General features: G+C 38.9%; 1 protein-coding gene across 1 annotated transcript in view; it reads left to right on the forward strand.

Moving 5' to 3' along the window:
• The window catches only part of LOC127567921 (xenotropic and polytropic retrovirus receptor 1 homolog), a 311,271-nt gene that overhangs the window by 242,238 nt on the left and 54,375 nt on the right, over positions 1-14,658 (forward strand). Inside the window, 2 exon segments of the mRNA XM_052011129.1 lie at positions 782-947; positions 6,262-6,456. Of these exon segments, the coding sequence (XP_051867089.1) occupies positions 782-947; positions 6,262-6,456 (361 nt within the window).

Genomic DNA, 14,658 nt, shown 5'->3' on the forward strand with positions numbered 1-14,658 from the left:
AGGAATATCAGACTGGCAGGAAATAGTTTGAAAGAACAAATGGTAAATCTCAAAATTGTGTGTTCAACCATCTCTTTCCTGAAGTGTGGTTAGAGTTTTAACAGAAGCCATATCTCCATTGGTTTGTAAAGCTGCCCCATTCCACTGGAGTGCACATGCCCTGGATTCTGGCATGGAGAGAGATCTGGTCAGGGAAGTGTGGGATGACATCATTTCAGTTTCTTAAAGCAGCATATTTTTTGTGGGAAATGTTAAGTCGCCTATTTTTAGAATTCTGAAACATTTTGTTAAAGAGATCTACTTAAATGGATGTTCATTTTTCAGCTGAATCACAACCACCTACAATAGCCAGAAACATACATTTAAGAAACAGTCCATTCTTCAGCCCATCAGTAGTGAATTGACGACATCCAGTGAATCACTGAACTTTTTTAAATCTAGGGCTGTGGTTGAGGTTTTACAAGTTAAGAAGTAAAAGTTGGCTACTTGCTGATCTGTTTGAAAATAGAGAATGAATCTTGGATGCGTAAATAATCTCTTATTGTCCAGATATTGTCAGAATGTGATTTTCTTAATTTTAGAGGAAAGCAACTCGCCTCTTCTCTGTGCTTAATCTATTAATCTGCTTTACTTAATTGCTTGTCTTTGCTGCCCTGTTAAAAGGTTTTTTTGCAGTAGTTAATGAATCTTATTTAATATGGGTGCTGGGGGTTGGGGACGGGTGAAAGGCTTTAGGTTTAAGTTATTGCTGATCAGTGTCTTTTTTCTGTTATCCCCACAGTTCAGAGTCTTCACAGCTCCATTCCACAAAGTAGAGTTTGCAGATTTTTGGCTGGCTGACCAGTTGAACAGCCTGGCCACAATCCTGATGGATCTGGAGTACATGATCTGCTTTTATAGCTTTGAACTGGATTGGAGCACAGAAAATGCCCTTACTGAATCTCCAGGTAATCTATTGTACTCAGTAACCACAGTTGGCCTCCATATCAGTCAAGTTTCTGCCTCATATTATCTCAGCATGTCTGTAGAACACTACCAGTGACGGTTTCCCGTCATCATCCATATATTGCGCTCCTTCATTGTCACAAGGCCTAAATCTTGCAACTTCCATCCATTAGCATTGAAGGATTGCCTTCACCTGAGGATTGCAGTGGTTCGAGAAGGGGCTCACCATTACGTTCTTGAGATGGAGGATAAATACTGGCTTTGTCAACAATGCCTAGGTCCCAAAAAATAATGGAATTGAGGTACAGCTCAGTTAAAGTCTAATTGGGTGGCAGTGCACACATGAAAAGCAGAATTGTGTTCTTCATGGTTAAGTGCACTACTTGATAAATGTTTGAACTAGTTTGGCAGGGGGCTGTGACCTAAAGTAGGAGTGAATCAGATGAGAAAGATGAAGCAAACATAGAAGTTAAAGCAAGTGAGGCCAGTAGGCGGGGGCAAGACAGGGAATGGGATGGTCTGATCAGCTAAATTGCATTTATTTTAAATGCAAGAAGCCTCACAGGTAAGGCAGGTGAACTCAGAGCATGATTCGGCACATGGGATTGTTATAGTATGGCTATTTCAGAAAAACATGGTTGTGGAGTGGGCAGGACTGACAGCTCAATATTCCGGGGTACTGATGCTTCCAGCATGACAGAGGTGGAGGTAAGAGAGGAGTGGGAGTTGCACTGTTGACTAGGGAAAACATTGCTGCAGTACTTAGAAAGGATATCCTGGGGGGAATGTCCAGCGAGGTCAAATGAGTAAATCTAGGAAATTAAAAAGGGGGAATTCACTTTGATGGGATTATACTATAGGTCCACTAGTAATCAGTAGGAATTAGAGAAGTATATATGTAGGGAAATCACAGATGGGCGTAGGGATAATAGGGTTGTAATAGAAGATGATTTTTAACTTCCCTGATGTTGACTGGGATTACTTTATATGCTAAGGGATTAGATAGGGCAGGATTTGATAAGTGTGTTCAAGAATGTTTTCTAAAAAAATATGTAGATGGCCCTTCTAGAGAAGGGGCTACACTCAACCTCCTCTTAGGAAATGAGGCAAGGCAAGTGGTTGACGTGTTACTTTGGGACTAGTGACCATAATTCAATTAGTTTCAAGATAGTCAGGGAAAAAGATAGGATCGATCCTCAAGTGAAAATTCTAAATTGGGGAAAGGCTCATTTCAATGGCATTAGATGGGAACTCTCAAAAGTTAATTGGGAGAAGCTGTTTGCAGGTAAATGGCATCTGGCAAATGGGAGCCTTTTAAAAGTGATGTAAGAAGAATTCAGGGCCAGAATGTTCTGTTAGAGTGAAGGGCAAGGCTGGCAAGATTAGGGAACCTTGATTGATGAGGGATATTGAGGGTCTGATCAGGAAAAAGGAAGCATATATCAAGTATAGGCAGCTGGGATCAAGTGAGTCCCTTGAAGAATATAAGGGATATAGGAGCACACTTAAGAAGGAAATTAGGAGAGCAAAAAGCGGACATGACATGATATCCCCAGCAGATAAGATAAAGGAGAATCTTTAAAGATTCTATAAGTATATTAAAAAGGTTGCTAGGGAGAGAGTAGGTTCTCTTGAGGATCAGCATGGCGATCTATATGAGGAGCCAAGGGCAAAGTCTGAAATGAATACTTCCTATCTCTGTTTACTGTGGAGAAGGACATGGAAGGTGGTGAGTTCAGGGAGAAAATGGTGATATTCCACTGCACGACAATATTATATAGTAGGAGGCGTTGAAGGTCCTGAAATGCAAAAAGATAGATAAATCCCTGGAACCTGACCAGGTGTATCCTACGATGTTATGGGAAGCAAGGGAGCAGATTGCTGGGGCCCTAGCAGAGATTTATGTATCTTTGTTAGTCACTAGTAAGGTACCAGAATATTGGAGGATGGCTAATGTTGTACGTTTGTTTCAGAAGGGCAGCAGGGATAAGCCAGGGAACTACAGGCCAGTGAGCCTTACATCAGTTGTGAGAAAGTTATTGGAAGGGATTCTGATGGACAGAATTTATTTGCATTTGCATAGGTAAGGACTGGTTAACGATAGTCAGCATGGCTTTGGCTTTGTGCATGGGAAATCATGCTTCACAAATTTGATTGAATTTTTTGAAGAGGTGACCAAGAGGATTGATGAGAACAGGGTAGTAAACGTTGTCTGCGTGGACTTTAGCAAGGCTTTTGATAAAGTCCTGCATGGTAGGCTGGTCCAGAAGGTTAGAACACATGGGATTCAGATTAGAGGCCCGTGAACAGTAGTATGCCACAGGGACTGGTGCTGTGTCCTCTGTTGTTCGTTATATATATTAATGGTTTGGATGAGAATGTAGGTGGCATAATTAGTAAGTTTGCAGATGACACCAAAATTGGTGAAGAAGATTGTCTAAGGTTACAATAGGATCTAGATCAATTGGGAAAGTGGGTAAAGGAATGGCAGATGGAATTTAACTTAGACAGTTGCAAAAAGATGCGTTTTGGGAAGTTAAACCAGGGCCTATCGAATCAATGTGAAATCGGTAATTTCAGTGTGCTCATTCATAATGTGATTCAGAACTATGTGTATGACTTCTGCAATTACAAGGCTGTCCTCTGTGTTGGAAAAGGGATGATACAATAAAGATGAAAAAAAACATTCAGGATGGTGAATGACTTGCATTTATTCCAGTTTTCTGGGTTCTCATGAGGCCAATGTGGCAACTGCAGACTCTTCTGCAGGTGGCTGACAGGACAGGTGGGTGGGTAGTAGAGTTGTGTTCATATATAGGGCTCCTGTATGCTCCTGATGCACAGCCTTGAGGTTCTTAATACCATCCCAAAGTCTCCTTCTCCACTTGAACCATTATGGCCCAGAGATTCCCAAGAGTTGTCGGAGATGTTGCATTTCTTCAAGAAGGATTTGAGCATGTCTCTGAATCTTTTTCTCTGTCCACCTGGTAATCTTCTTCCATGACAGAACTCAAAAGGGAGTGCATGTTTCAGAAGTCTGATGTCAGGCATGCAAATGATGCAGCCAGCCCTACATAATTGAATGAGAGTAACTGGGGACTCTGGTGCTGGGCATGTTGGGCTGGGGGCAGACACTGATGTTGGTTCGCTTATTCTTCCGGTGAATTTGGAGGATTTTCATAGAGCCAGTGTTAATGGTATTTTCCCAGAGCCTTGAGCAGATTGACTGATCTGTCCTGATACAGACAGAGAAAACAAATCATCTGAAGTTGTTGAATGCTATATTGAGTCGATGGGACTGCAATGTGCCCAAATGGAAAATGAGGTGCTGTTCCTCAAGCTTGCTTGGGCTTCACTGTAATAGTGCAGGAGGCCACAGACAGAGAAGTCAGAATGGGAGTGGAATGGAGAATGAAACTTCAGGTTGCCACAAGCTCAGGGTCACCCCAGCAGTCTGAAGGCAAGTGCACCACAAAGCAGTTAGCCAGCCAAGGTTTGAATGAAGATACCACATTGTGAACACCAAATGCAGTTAGTAAATTGGAAGTGAATTCCTGCTTCACCTGGAAGGAATTTTTGGTGGGAAGGGAAGGGGTGCAAGGGCAGGTATTGCATCTCCTGCACTTGCATGGAAGAGTGCCATGAGAAGGTTAGTGGTTGATGGAAAAGGGAAGAATGGATCAGGGGGTCATGATGGGAACAGTCCATGGGAAGATATGTCTGGTGGTGGAATCTAATTTCTCTGGTGAATGGACTTTGTTTCTCTTTCCACAGATGCTGTCCAACCTGCTAATTTTTTTCCAGCATTTTATTTTTGTTGTTCAGATTTCCAGGTTTTTTCCAGCCTTTTTTGATTTTCCTCCATATAATATGGCTCTGAAACTAGAAAACTGAGTGCTAACCAATAAATTACTCTTGGAAGTGCACATAATAATTGTGTTAGCTTCAAATAAAAGGGTTTGTGAATTGCAAGAGAAAATGTAAATTGAATTTGGTTCATACAACACAGAAGTACTTTATGTACACGTTGTTATGGGGAGAAAGCAGGAGAATGGAGTTGAGAGGGAAAAATAAATCAGCCATGTTCGAATGATGGAGTAGACTCAATGGGACGAATGGCCTAATTCTGCTCCTATGTCTTACGGTCTGACAGGGTTATTTCAAGTTTTGTTTATTTTATTGTTAAAACGTAATCAGTTCTGAATTCTGGAGCCAGGAGAATATACAAATTACAGAGTGGTCTGACTGCAGAGTGAATTTAGAAGATCTTCATTATGTCTTATGAGGAATGCTGGAAATTGATTTTGAATGTAAATATTAACCATTCTATTCCATTTGTACTATCTACTTTAAATGCAAGCTCTGTACTTGCTATCAGTTCATGTTTTGTTGGACATGGTGTTCAGGACCATTTTGGTAGAGCCAGCCTCCACTTCATGTAGTCTGGAAGCAGAAATCTTTAAACACTCAAACTGCAATTTTGTACACAATTGAACTTGCTAAGTATTGATGTTGTGACATCCATTAAGCCTGAGCTCAGAGAGAGAGCATGTACTAGGTCAAGATGCAGGAGGGCTGTGAATGTCTTTAAAACCATACACCATGCGAAACAGCATCTTGCTGTGTGAAACAGTCATTACAGTTCTACCCTCTTCAACCTTTCAGTTAGGGGTGCCATCATTTGTTTGTCTTCTGTAGTTTTCAGGCTGTCCTTTGTGCTGAAAAAGGGATGATACAAGGAAACTGAAGAGAATCTCTCTCATTTATTTTTGCTTCCTATTATGGCTGGGTGCTTCCAGTTAGAAATCTATCATTACTCCTTTAAATTTTGAGACCATCCATTATAGGGAATCATTTAATAGCAACATGATTAAAATGTATCTATCAATACCACAGTAAAGGCAATGTTAGATAAAGATAAGTGCACTAACTGCTGCCTTCCACTGTCATGAGTGAACGTTTACAACAGGAAGACTTACATACTTGATGCAAAGAATGCTTTATGAAGTCCCTCTCCAGTTGAGATAGCTGTTCTATTTCAATAAAACATCTGCCAGTATGTGAGAATCAAAGCCACTGTCCATATCTGAATTTCAGACATATGTTTTGAGTATTACATTTTGTTACAGCAGTTGTAACCTCAATGGGAAGGAGGTTATCATTGCAGATTTAAAATGATTTTGTTTAATTTGAACATATATTGCTGTTGTATTGGTATCCTGGTCAAAATACAAGTGGTGAAACTGGATGATTTACAAACAGTCCCTTGACAAACGTTTGCAGTTACTTACTCTGATTCCCTTCTGCTTATTCCAGATGTTCGTACATGCAACAGCTACTCCTATGGAGTAAGAGCTATCATCCAATGTCTGCCTGCATGGCTGCGCTTCGCCCAGTGCCTTCGCCGCTACCGAGACACCAAACGAGCATTCCCTCATCTGGTCAATGCCGGAAAGTATTCTACCACCTTCTTTGTAGTGACCTTTGCTGCTCTGTACAGTACACACAAAGGTAAGCTGCTAAGAAATGATTCCAACCCTCTGCCATTCTAATGAGCCTGTCCATTACAGATTGGAACTCTGAACTGAAGGCACTGTTTTAAAAATGTAATTTGAATGCATTTGTAATAGTGAGAATCAAAATGTTTCACAGGGAATGTTATTACTGAATTGATTCTCGGTCATCTTCCTCTATGATGTGAAAAGACTTCATTTCAAATCTGCTATTTCTCCCCCAGTTCAATCAGCAAGCTCCAACTGTTAAATCTTCTTTCAATGTGATGAAAAGCCTTTAATTTGGTGCCTGTAGGCAGATGGGATGTGTATAGGTTTCTTTCATGACTTATCTCCTGAGATCAGAATAGGGGGATTGTGTAAATGTATCATAAAATGCCAGAAGGCACTGGATAATAAGAATATCCTACCATTGTATCTACAGTAAATTGCAAACCTGTTAATCTCTGTAAAGGAACACTTTTTCCAGTTCTTTGTTTCTTTCCCTGTTACCTGGCCTGCTGCTTATCCCCTTTTTGAGCTCTGCCATTCATTCTGCATTGTCTCTCTCGAAAACTTATCCCTTCACAATTTTCTGTATTAAATTTTACCTGGCATTTATCTACCCATTCTGCCAAGCTATATCTTCTTACTGACCGCTTCACTGTTTACAGCATAGCACTGTTTACTATGCTTCCAAGCTTTGGAAATTTGGAAATTTTACTCTGCACACTCACATCTACCTCATTAACATAGATTTTAAAAGACAGCAGCCCAGTGGGGAACACCACTGCCTACCATAGTCCCGTCTGGAAAAACTACAGTTTACCATTACTCTCTCCTTTCTGCCTTAAAGGCAATTTCCTATCCATGCTATTATTGACCGCTCAATTCCAACGGCTTCAATTTAGACTTTTGTGCAGGAATTTATCAAATACTTTTTGAAAGTCCACATAGACAACAACTACTGCATTCCTTCCTGTTACGTCATCAAAAAATTCAATCAGGTTGGCCAAACATGATTTGCCATTAATAAACCTTGCTATATTGACAGAAACCTCCAAGTGCCTTTTAATTATTTTCCCCAGTTATTGTTTCTAAAAGTTTCCCCACAACCAAAGCAGTTTCTGGGAGTGTTCTATTCTCTCTTCTCTCCTCTTCCATCGGGTAGAAGATACAGGAGCCTGAGGGCACATACTACCAGACTTAAGGACAGCTTCTACCCCACTGTGATAAGACTATTAAACGGTTCCCTTATACAATGAGATGGACCATGACCTCACGATCTTCCTTGTTGTGACCTTGCACCTTATTGCACTGCACTTTCTCTGTAGCTGTGACACTTTACTCTATACTGTTACTGTTTTTTACCTGTACTGCATCAATGCACTCTGTACTAACTCAATGCAACTGCACTATGTAATGAATTGACCTGTACGATCGGTTTGTAAGACAAGCTTTTCACTGTACCTTGGTACAAGTGATGATAATAAACCAATACGAATAGCAATTGCATTACATTTGTCATTTTCCATTTCTTTGTTACTCTCCCTGTATTTCAGGAGGATTAGCAAGTCTTCTGCAATCTAATTCTCAACTCCATCACCTAGCAGGAATTCCATCTGGACTAAATGATTTGTTTACTTTAAGCATAGCCAGCTCTGTAGTTCTTCCTTCTTATAAATTTTCACCCCTTCCGTTATCTCTTCTACTTCATCTTCTCTTAAGATTTTGGCCACATTATCTACATTGGCTAAAAACTGTTCTGAAAAGACCAGAATTTAGCATAAGTACCATAACTAGAAGTCTCATGGCTGATAAATTTGGGTGATCTATAGTTCTGTGACCTTCTTTACAGTGGAGCTGTTGAAACCATTAACTGTCATAATGTACATACCTTTGCACACCCTTTCACTAATGCCAGCGGCAACTTGTCCCATTTTCTCAATTGTCGAGATCGATGTTGAAGACTCTTTCACTAACATCCTTAAAACAGTTCTAGGCGCCCTATTCATTTTCTTTCTCCTCAAGGATACCATGTTTCTTTCTGTGCATATTGTCCCAGTGTAAATGTTAAATTTGTACATAATATGTAAGTTTCTTACATTTGGTTTAAGAAACCATATTCACGAAACTTGCATATTATATACACATTTAAGTGGTGAGTGTCATATTAATGGTAAGTCTGTAAGATCAACATATTTATTTGTATCTTTACTTTAATATACTACTTTTAATGTAGCAGTAGGTTTCAAGGTGCTACACAAGGCAAAATTTGACATTGTACCACATAAAGCAGGCTATGTACAAGTGGCTAAAGGTTTGCAGAAAGATTTTACGCGGCATCTGAAGAGAGGCAAGCAGAGAGGTTTAAGGAGCAAATTCCAAATCTTAAAGCTCAGCCAGCAGAAAGCATGGCCAGTCAGAATTGCCCAAGATTTGGAAGAACAAGGAAATCTCAGAGGGTTACAGGGCTAAAGGGTACATGATTAAGGACGGATGAAACCATGGAGGGATTTGTACACAAGAATGAGAATTTGGAAAATATGGTGTTTGAATAGCAAGATATGTAAACAGAAAATACAGCTCTGTCAGCAAAAGCAATCACGGAAGATGTATATAGCATCTCCCAGAGTCCTTGTCAGAGATAAAAATCAAACATCACTTGTCAGTGAATACCTAAAAAGATGACAGCTAGATGCAAATAACTGCCTGAAATAATCAGCCTGGGTAATGCCCACCTCCGTAATTCAAATTTGTAACTAGAACAGGTAATGCTTACAATAGGTTGCCTTTGATGTTGAGATTATATCAGCATTTAAAAAGGAAATGGTAAATCATTTGAAGATTATGTTGATGGGCTGAATGGCCTCCTTTTCCATTGTAGAAACCTATGAGTTATTGGCTTCAAGATTAAAGAAATTTGAACGAGAAAACAAAGGCAAACAACAAACTCCTTTTGAGCCTGACCGCAGCATGCTCGCTTAATATATATTTTTTTGCTTTGTTGCTCATGCATTACATCATTCTCATTTGTAGAAATCTAAAAGCTGTCACCCTGTTCTCTATGAGTGTGTACTTTATTAGCAGTCAATGTGAACCCACATATCTAGTAAATGTGACTAATGACATTTAATTGCCTCATATTGTGAGTGGAGCACAATAGACTGTGCTCCAGACTGTTACAGTCTGTTCAATTTTAAAAGATATTCATATTCTGGAAATCTTTGGAAGGGATCATTTTTCCAGCTTTTTACTCCAAGATATGATCAGACAAGATTTTACATTACTTTTAAGCAAATTTAGCAGCTGATTTACATTTACTTTATGGATTTTTGTAGCTTCGGAAAATGATAATGTTGTTAGATGCAGATGACCAAGCAAAGAGATCTGATGCCTTATGTGGACATTAGGGACTTTAACACCCATAACACTGATAACTGGCAGTGTAATACATGGCAAATTGTTCTTTTAAATTTTGTTCCAATTATGCAAATACTAATGGCTATGACCAATGACTATTAAATGAGCCTAATTCCATTTTCATTTCGCAAGACTTTAATAATGGTATTAGTGTATCAAGAGCACACACTAGATTTTGTGTACTTTTTTTTAAAGAAAGCACAAACCAGGGTTTTACTGACTAGGTACAAGCCTCTTGTCTGCACTGTAACGTGCAATTACGTGAAGGTGTCTGAACCCAGCTCTCATTGTACATATTCTACAACAAAAAAATTGTATATGATTCATTGAGAGTAAAGAAGCCTGCCTGGGTGTATTGAGATAGAAAAATTCATGTTGGTGTACAAGGAGAACAAGATTTGTTGGCAAAGAGTAAAGGGAACTATATGCTACTTTGGCATTAAAGTGTATGATAAGAGACTTTGGGATCTTGGCAATGGAAATAAAAGCTATTCCATTCCTAGTATTGATCAGTACAACACATTTTCTGTAGATATATAAAAAATAATCTGCAATGTATGTCCAGTGACCATTGTTGTATCCAATATTGATCTGAAATGCAGAGCTTAAAATGAACAAAGGCCTACCGCATCAATATCATAGATACATATTTTGTCCTAATCATTCATAGAGATAGAAGGGAACAAAGCTATTTGCAAGAAGACAGAAATCTGTGCTTGACAACTCTGTTGCCATTCTTTTGTGATTGCGAAAGATGATTTTCTTAGCACACAGATAGCTGTGGGTCTCATCCCAAGCTGTAGAGTGCCAAGTTTCCATAAAAGCCAGCAACGAGTGAAGCTTCTGCACTTGATGGCAGTGCCCATGGACTAGGGAAAGCAGAAACAGTTCACATTCCAACCCTGTTGTTCTTTCTGGGAAATATCATGAAGGCATAATTGATCACAATTGTGATGGTCCCTGCAAACAAAATCTCCTGATATTCACTAAATGAGTTTACACAGGGAGAATTCTACTCGAGTTATATAGTGAGGAAATGAACACTGGTTCTCTGGGCCATTCCCAGCAATAAATGAATGCAAAATCATATGACTTATTTCAGGATCAAAACAGAAAATGTTGGAAATACTCAGTAGATTTGGCATCTGTGAGAAGAGAAACAGAGATAATGTTTCAGATTGAAGACCCCTATTTCAGGAATTGAGAATACAGCCCTTGATCCAAACACACAACAAAACAGCACTGTATTTTTTTAACGTTTAATTTGATCATTTATTAATAATTATGGAATATACATTCCTAACCTCAACTTCTTTCTTTCATTTTATTAATTGTTCTTTGTTCACTGGTGTTTTCTTTCATTATAATATGATTTCATCTCTGCAATACTCCCTTATTTATAAGAAAAGAAAGATTGTACTGTACAAAACCTTCAACAAATATTGGATGGCTCTCTATAGTATACATATTTCTAACATTCTGCTGCTCATATCTTAACTCATACCAAGTCTCATTTGCCTATCTCCCCTGTATTAAACAACCTTTACTGGCTGCTGGTCTAACAACAGCTCAGTATTAAAATCCTCAAATTTGTTTACTGATAATTCTGTGGTCTTGCACCTCCCCACCTCTAATCTTAAGCCCTGGATAGCTTCAAGTCTGCATTTCTCTAAATCAGATCTCTTGAGCATTCCTAATTTAAGTCATGTCAGTTTTATGGAACTAAACTCTGGAACTGCCTCTTTCCATCTCATTGCTTCTCTCTTTCCTCCTTCAAGACCCTCATTAAAACCTACCATGATCAAGCTTCTCATCACATCCTGATACCACCTCTTGTGGCTGGTATCATGACTATTTATGATTGCTAACACTCTTATTAATCACCTTGAGACATTTTGCCATATTAAAGATGTTATTAAATGAAAATTGTTGTGGATCAGCTGAGCATAGTCATAAGCTATGTGTTGGTACCTGAAATAAAGTTTAGTATCTAAGAAATTATGCCTCCTTAGTGTGCATTAGGATTAGTGCATTCTCTTATCATTTAAAGTATTCCCATAATAATGCTTGACCATCTCTGTCACTTTGTGCAGCTGCATTAAATATGTATGTATCGGAAAAACTAACAAATCAAAGAAGTGACTTACATTTATACAGCATCACAACCAAGAATGACCTAAAAGCTTAATAAGTCAACATTGAGCTATTAACTTTAAGACAAAATTGTTGGGGGAAACTCAGCTTCTGTGGATAAAGAGAATTAACATATCAAGTCAATGATTTCTCACTACAACAAATGTGTTAGAGGTTTAACAAGTTAGCAAGTAAGAGAAATTATGATAAGGTACAGGGCAAGAAAAAAATTTAAAAAACAAAATGAATGATGGCAAAAGGCACTATAACAGAACAATAATGAAACAACAAATGGGTCTGAGGAGATATAAACAATAACAAAACTAAGTCCCAGCACTATTGTGGGTGCAAGTGGGAACAGTGATTGTGTTCTAAAGTTGCTGATCAATGCGAAAGGCTGTAAAATGCTGAATCAAAAGATGAGATGATTTTTGACCTTTCATAGAGTCGTATGGCACAGAATCAGGCCCTTCGGCCCATTGGTCCATCCTGACCAAGATTCCCGTCTAAGCTAGTCCCATTTGCCTGCATTTGGCCCATATCCCTCTAAACTTTTCCTCCATGTACCTGTCCATGTGTCTTTTAAATGTTATTAATATACCTGTCTCAACCACTTCCTCTAGCAGCTCATTCCCTATACCGACCACCCTCTGGATGAAAAAGTTGCCCATCAGGTTCTTGTTAAATTTCTCCCCCTCACCCTAAACCTATGTCCTCTAATTTTTGATTCCCCAACCCTGGGAAAAAGACTATATATTTTTATAATATAATATTTCATAACCATTGAGGGGTATAGATAGGTTGAATCTATCTATACCCATGAGCGGTGTAGATAGACTCATCCTTTCTATACCCCTCATGGTTTTGTACACCTCTATAAGATCACCCCTCATTCTCCTATGCTTCATTGAATAAAGTCCCAGCCTACCCAACCTTTCCCTATAACTTAGTCCCTTGAGTCCCGGCAACATTCTCGTAAATCTCTGCACTCTTCCCAGTTTAATGGGATCTTTCCATGATAAAGCAGGATGACTAAAACTGACAACAAGGGAGAATGAGCCTAATGGGATTGCTCCACTGGAAGGCAGCAGGGACTTGACAGGCTAAATAGCCTTTTATGTCATTAGAAGAGCTGGATCTTTTGATTCCATATGGATTCTGATTGCATCGTTGCTTAAATAAATTAATGAATGACATCTCTTACTTCTCGTTTACTTTTCATTTAGGTTACAGTGTCAGTGATGCACTTACTGGGTTTTTTTAATTTTATGTGCAATGTGCTGAAATGCTCTGAAATTTGACAGGTGGTCTGTCAGAACCACAGAAGTAACTTTGCAGTATTTACAGATGAGTTCTGGTTTACACTTAATTAATTTTTCAGCAAAATCTTCATTTTCTTTTAGAACATCACACGCACCTTTGGTTTTCAACCCATTTCTGCCTGAGCTTTTACTCTTCAGTTTCTTTTAAACCACTCCGCTGTGCATTCCACAGACTGGTTAGTAGTTTGCATATGCACTGTGAAACCCATGTGCAGCATGCTGAAAGCAAAATGTACATTTTGCACATTGCTGGCAGGGAGTTTCATAGGTGAAAAAAGATTTTTTTTCAATTCAGGTTGTTGGTTCATAAAATGCAAGGAACTGGAAATTTGTTCAAATAGCTACAAAAAAAGGTTGAAATTTGGATTAACCCAAGGAGAATAATTTTGCACATATTTATGGGTACTCCATCTCCAATTTTCAATGGGATTTTTCTTCAAAATGGAAAACTCCCCCAAATAAAGCCAATAACAGTGCAACATTTCATGTAAGTGAGATTTCAACATCACTGTTCTGAAAAATAACGCTTGTTATTTACTCGCACTACAGCCTGATTTTACAAACCCCATGAAACAGTGTTACTTGAAGGCCTAATACTCAAAGTGCCAGGAGTGTCTTACTATAGCCATGAGAAGTTTTCATGGTCCTGATGGGCAGAGGACATCTGCCACTGTTCCAAGAACTGTAGCTTCTCCAGTAAATCCACATTGTTAAAGGTCTCACACCTGGAATCATTTTAGTAAATCTCTTCTGCACGCTCTGCAAAACATTTCTTTCTGAAAGCAAGTCACCCAGAAATGGGCACAATTTCAGTTGTTTCCAAACCAATGTTCATCGTGACTTCCTCGCTTTTGTATTCTGACCCCAAGATACTGTATGTCATGCATTTTAACCACTTTCTCAGTCTGGATGCCAAATAGAGTTTATTGTCATGTGCACAAGTACAGGTACAATGAAAAACTTGCCTGCAGCAGCATCATAAGCACGTAGGTACAGACAACACACAGAATATAAATTATACGTGAATTTATATTCCCTTGCCACTTTCAATGAACTATATATATATTCCCCCAACATCTTTGTTCCTGTACAACTATTACAATCGTGCCTTTTCTCACTCTTCTCACCAAACTGTAACACTTCATATTCCTCAGCATCAAATTTCATCAGCACCTATCAGCCTGCCTATTTCTCCTTGAAGTCTGTTACTATTAGTTCACTATACCTCCATGTTTTGAGTCATCTGCACATTAGGATATTATGCACTGCACATCCAATCCCCAAGTCATTATTATATATTTTAAAAACATTGGTCATGGTGCTGACATCAGAAGAAGTTCACT

The sequence above is a fragment of the Pristis pectinata genome, chromosome 3 (assembly GCF_009764475.1).
Source record: "Pristis pectinata isolate sPriPec2 chromosome 3, sPriPec2.1.pri, whole genome shotgun sequence".
In the NCBI taxonomy this organism is placed as follows: Eukaryota; Metazoa; Chordata; class Chondrichthyes; order Rhinopristiformes; family Pristidae; genus Pristis; species Pristis pectinata.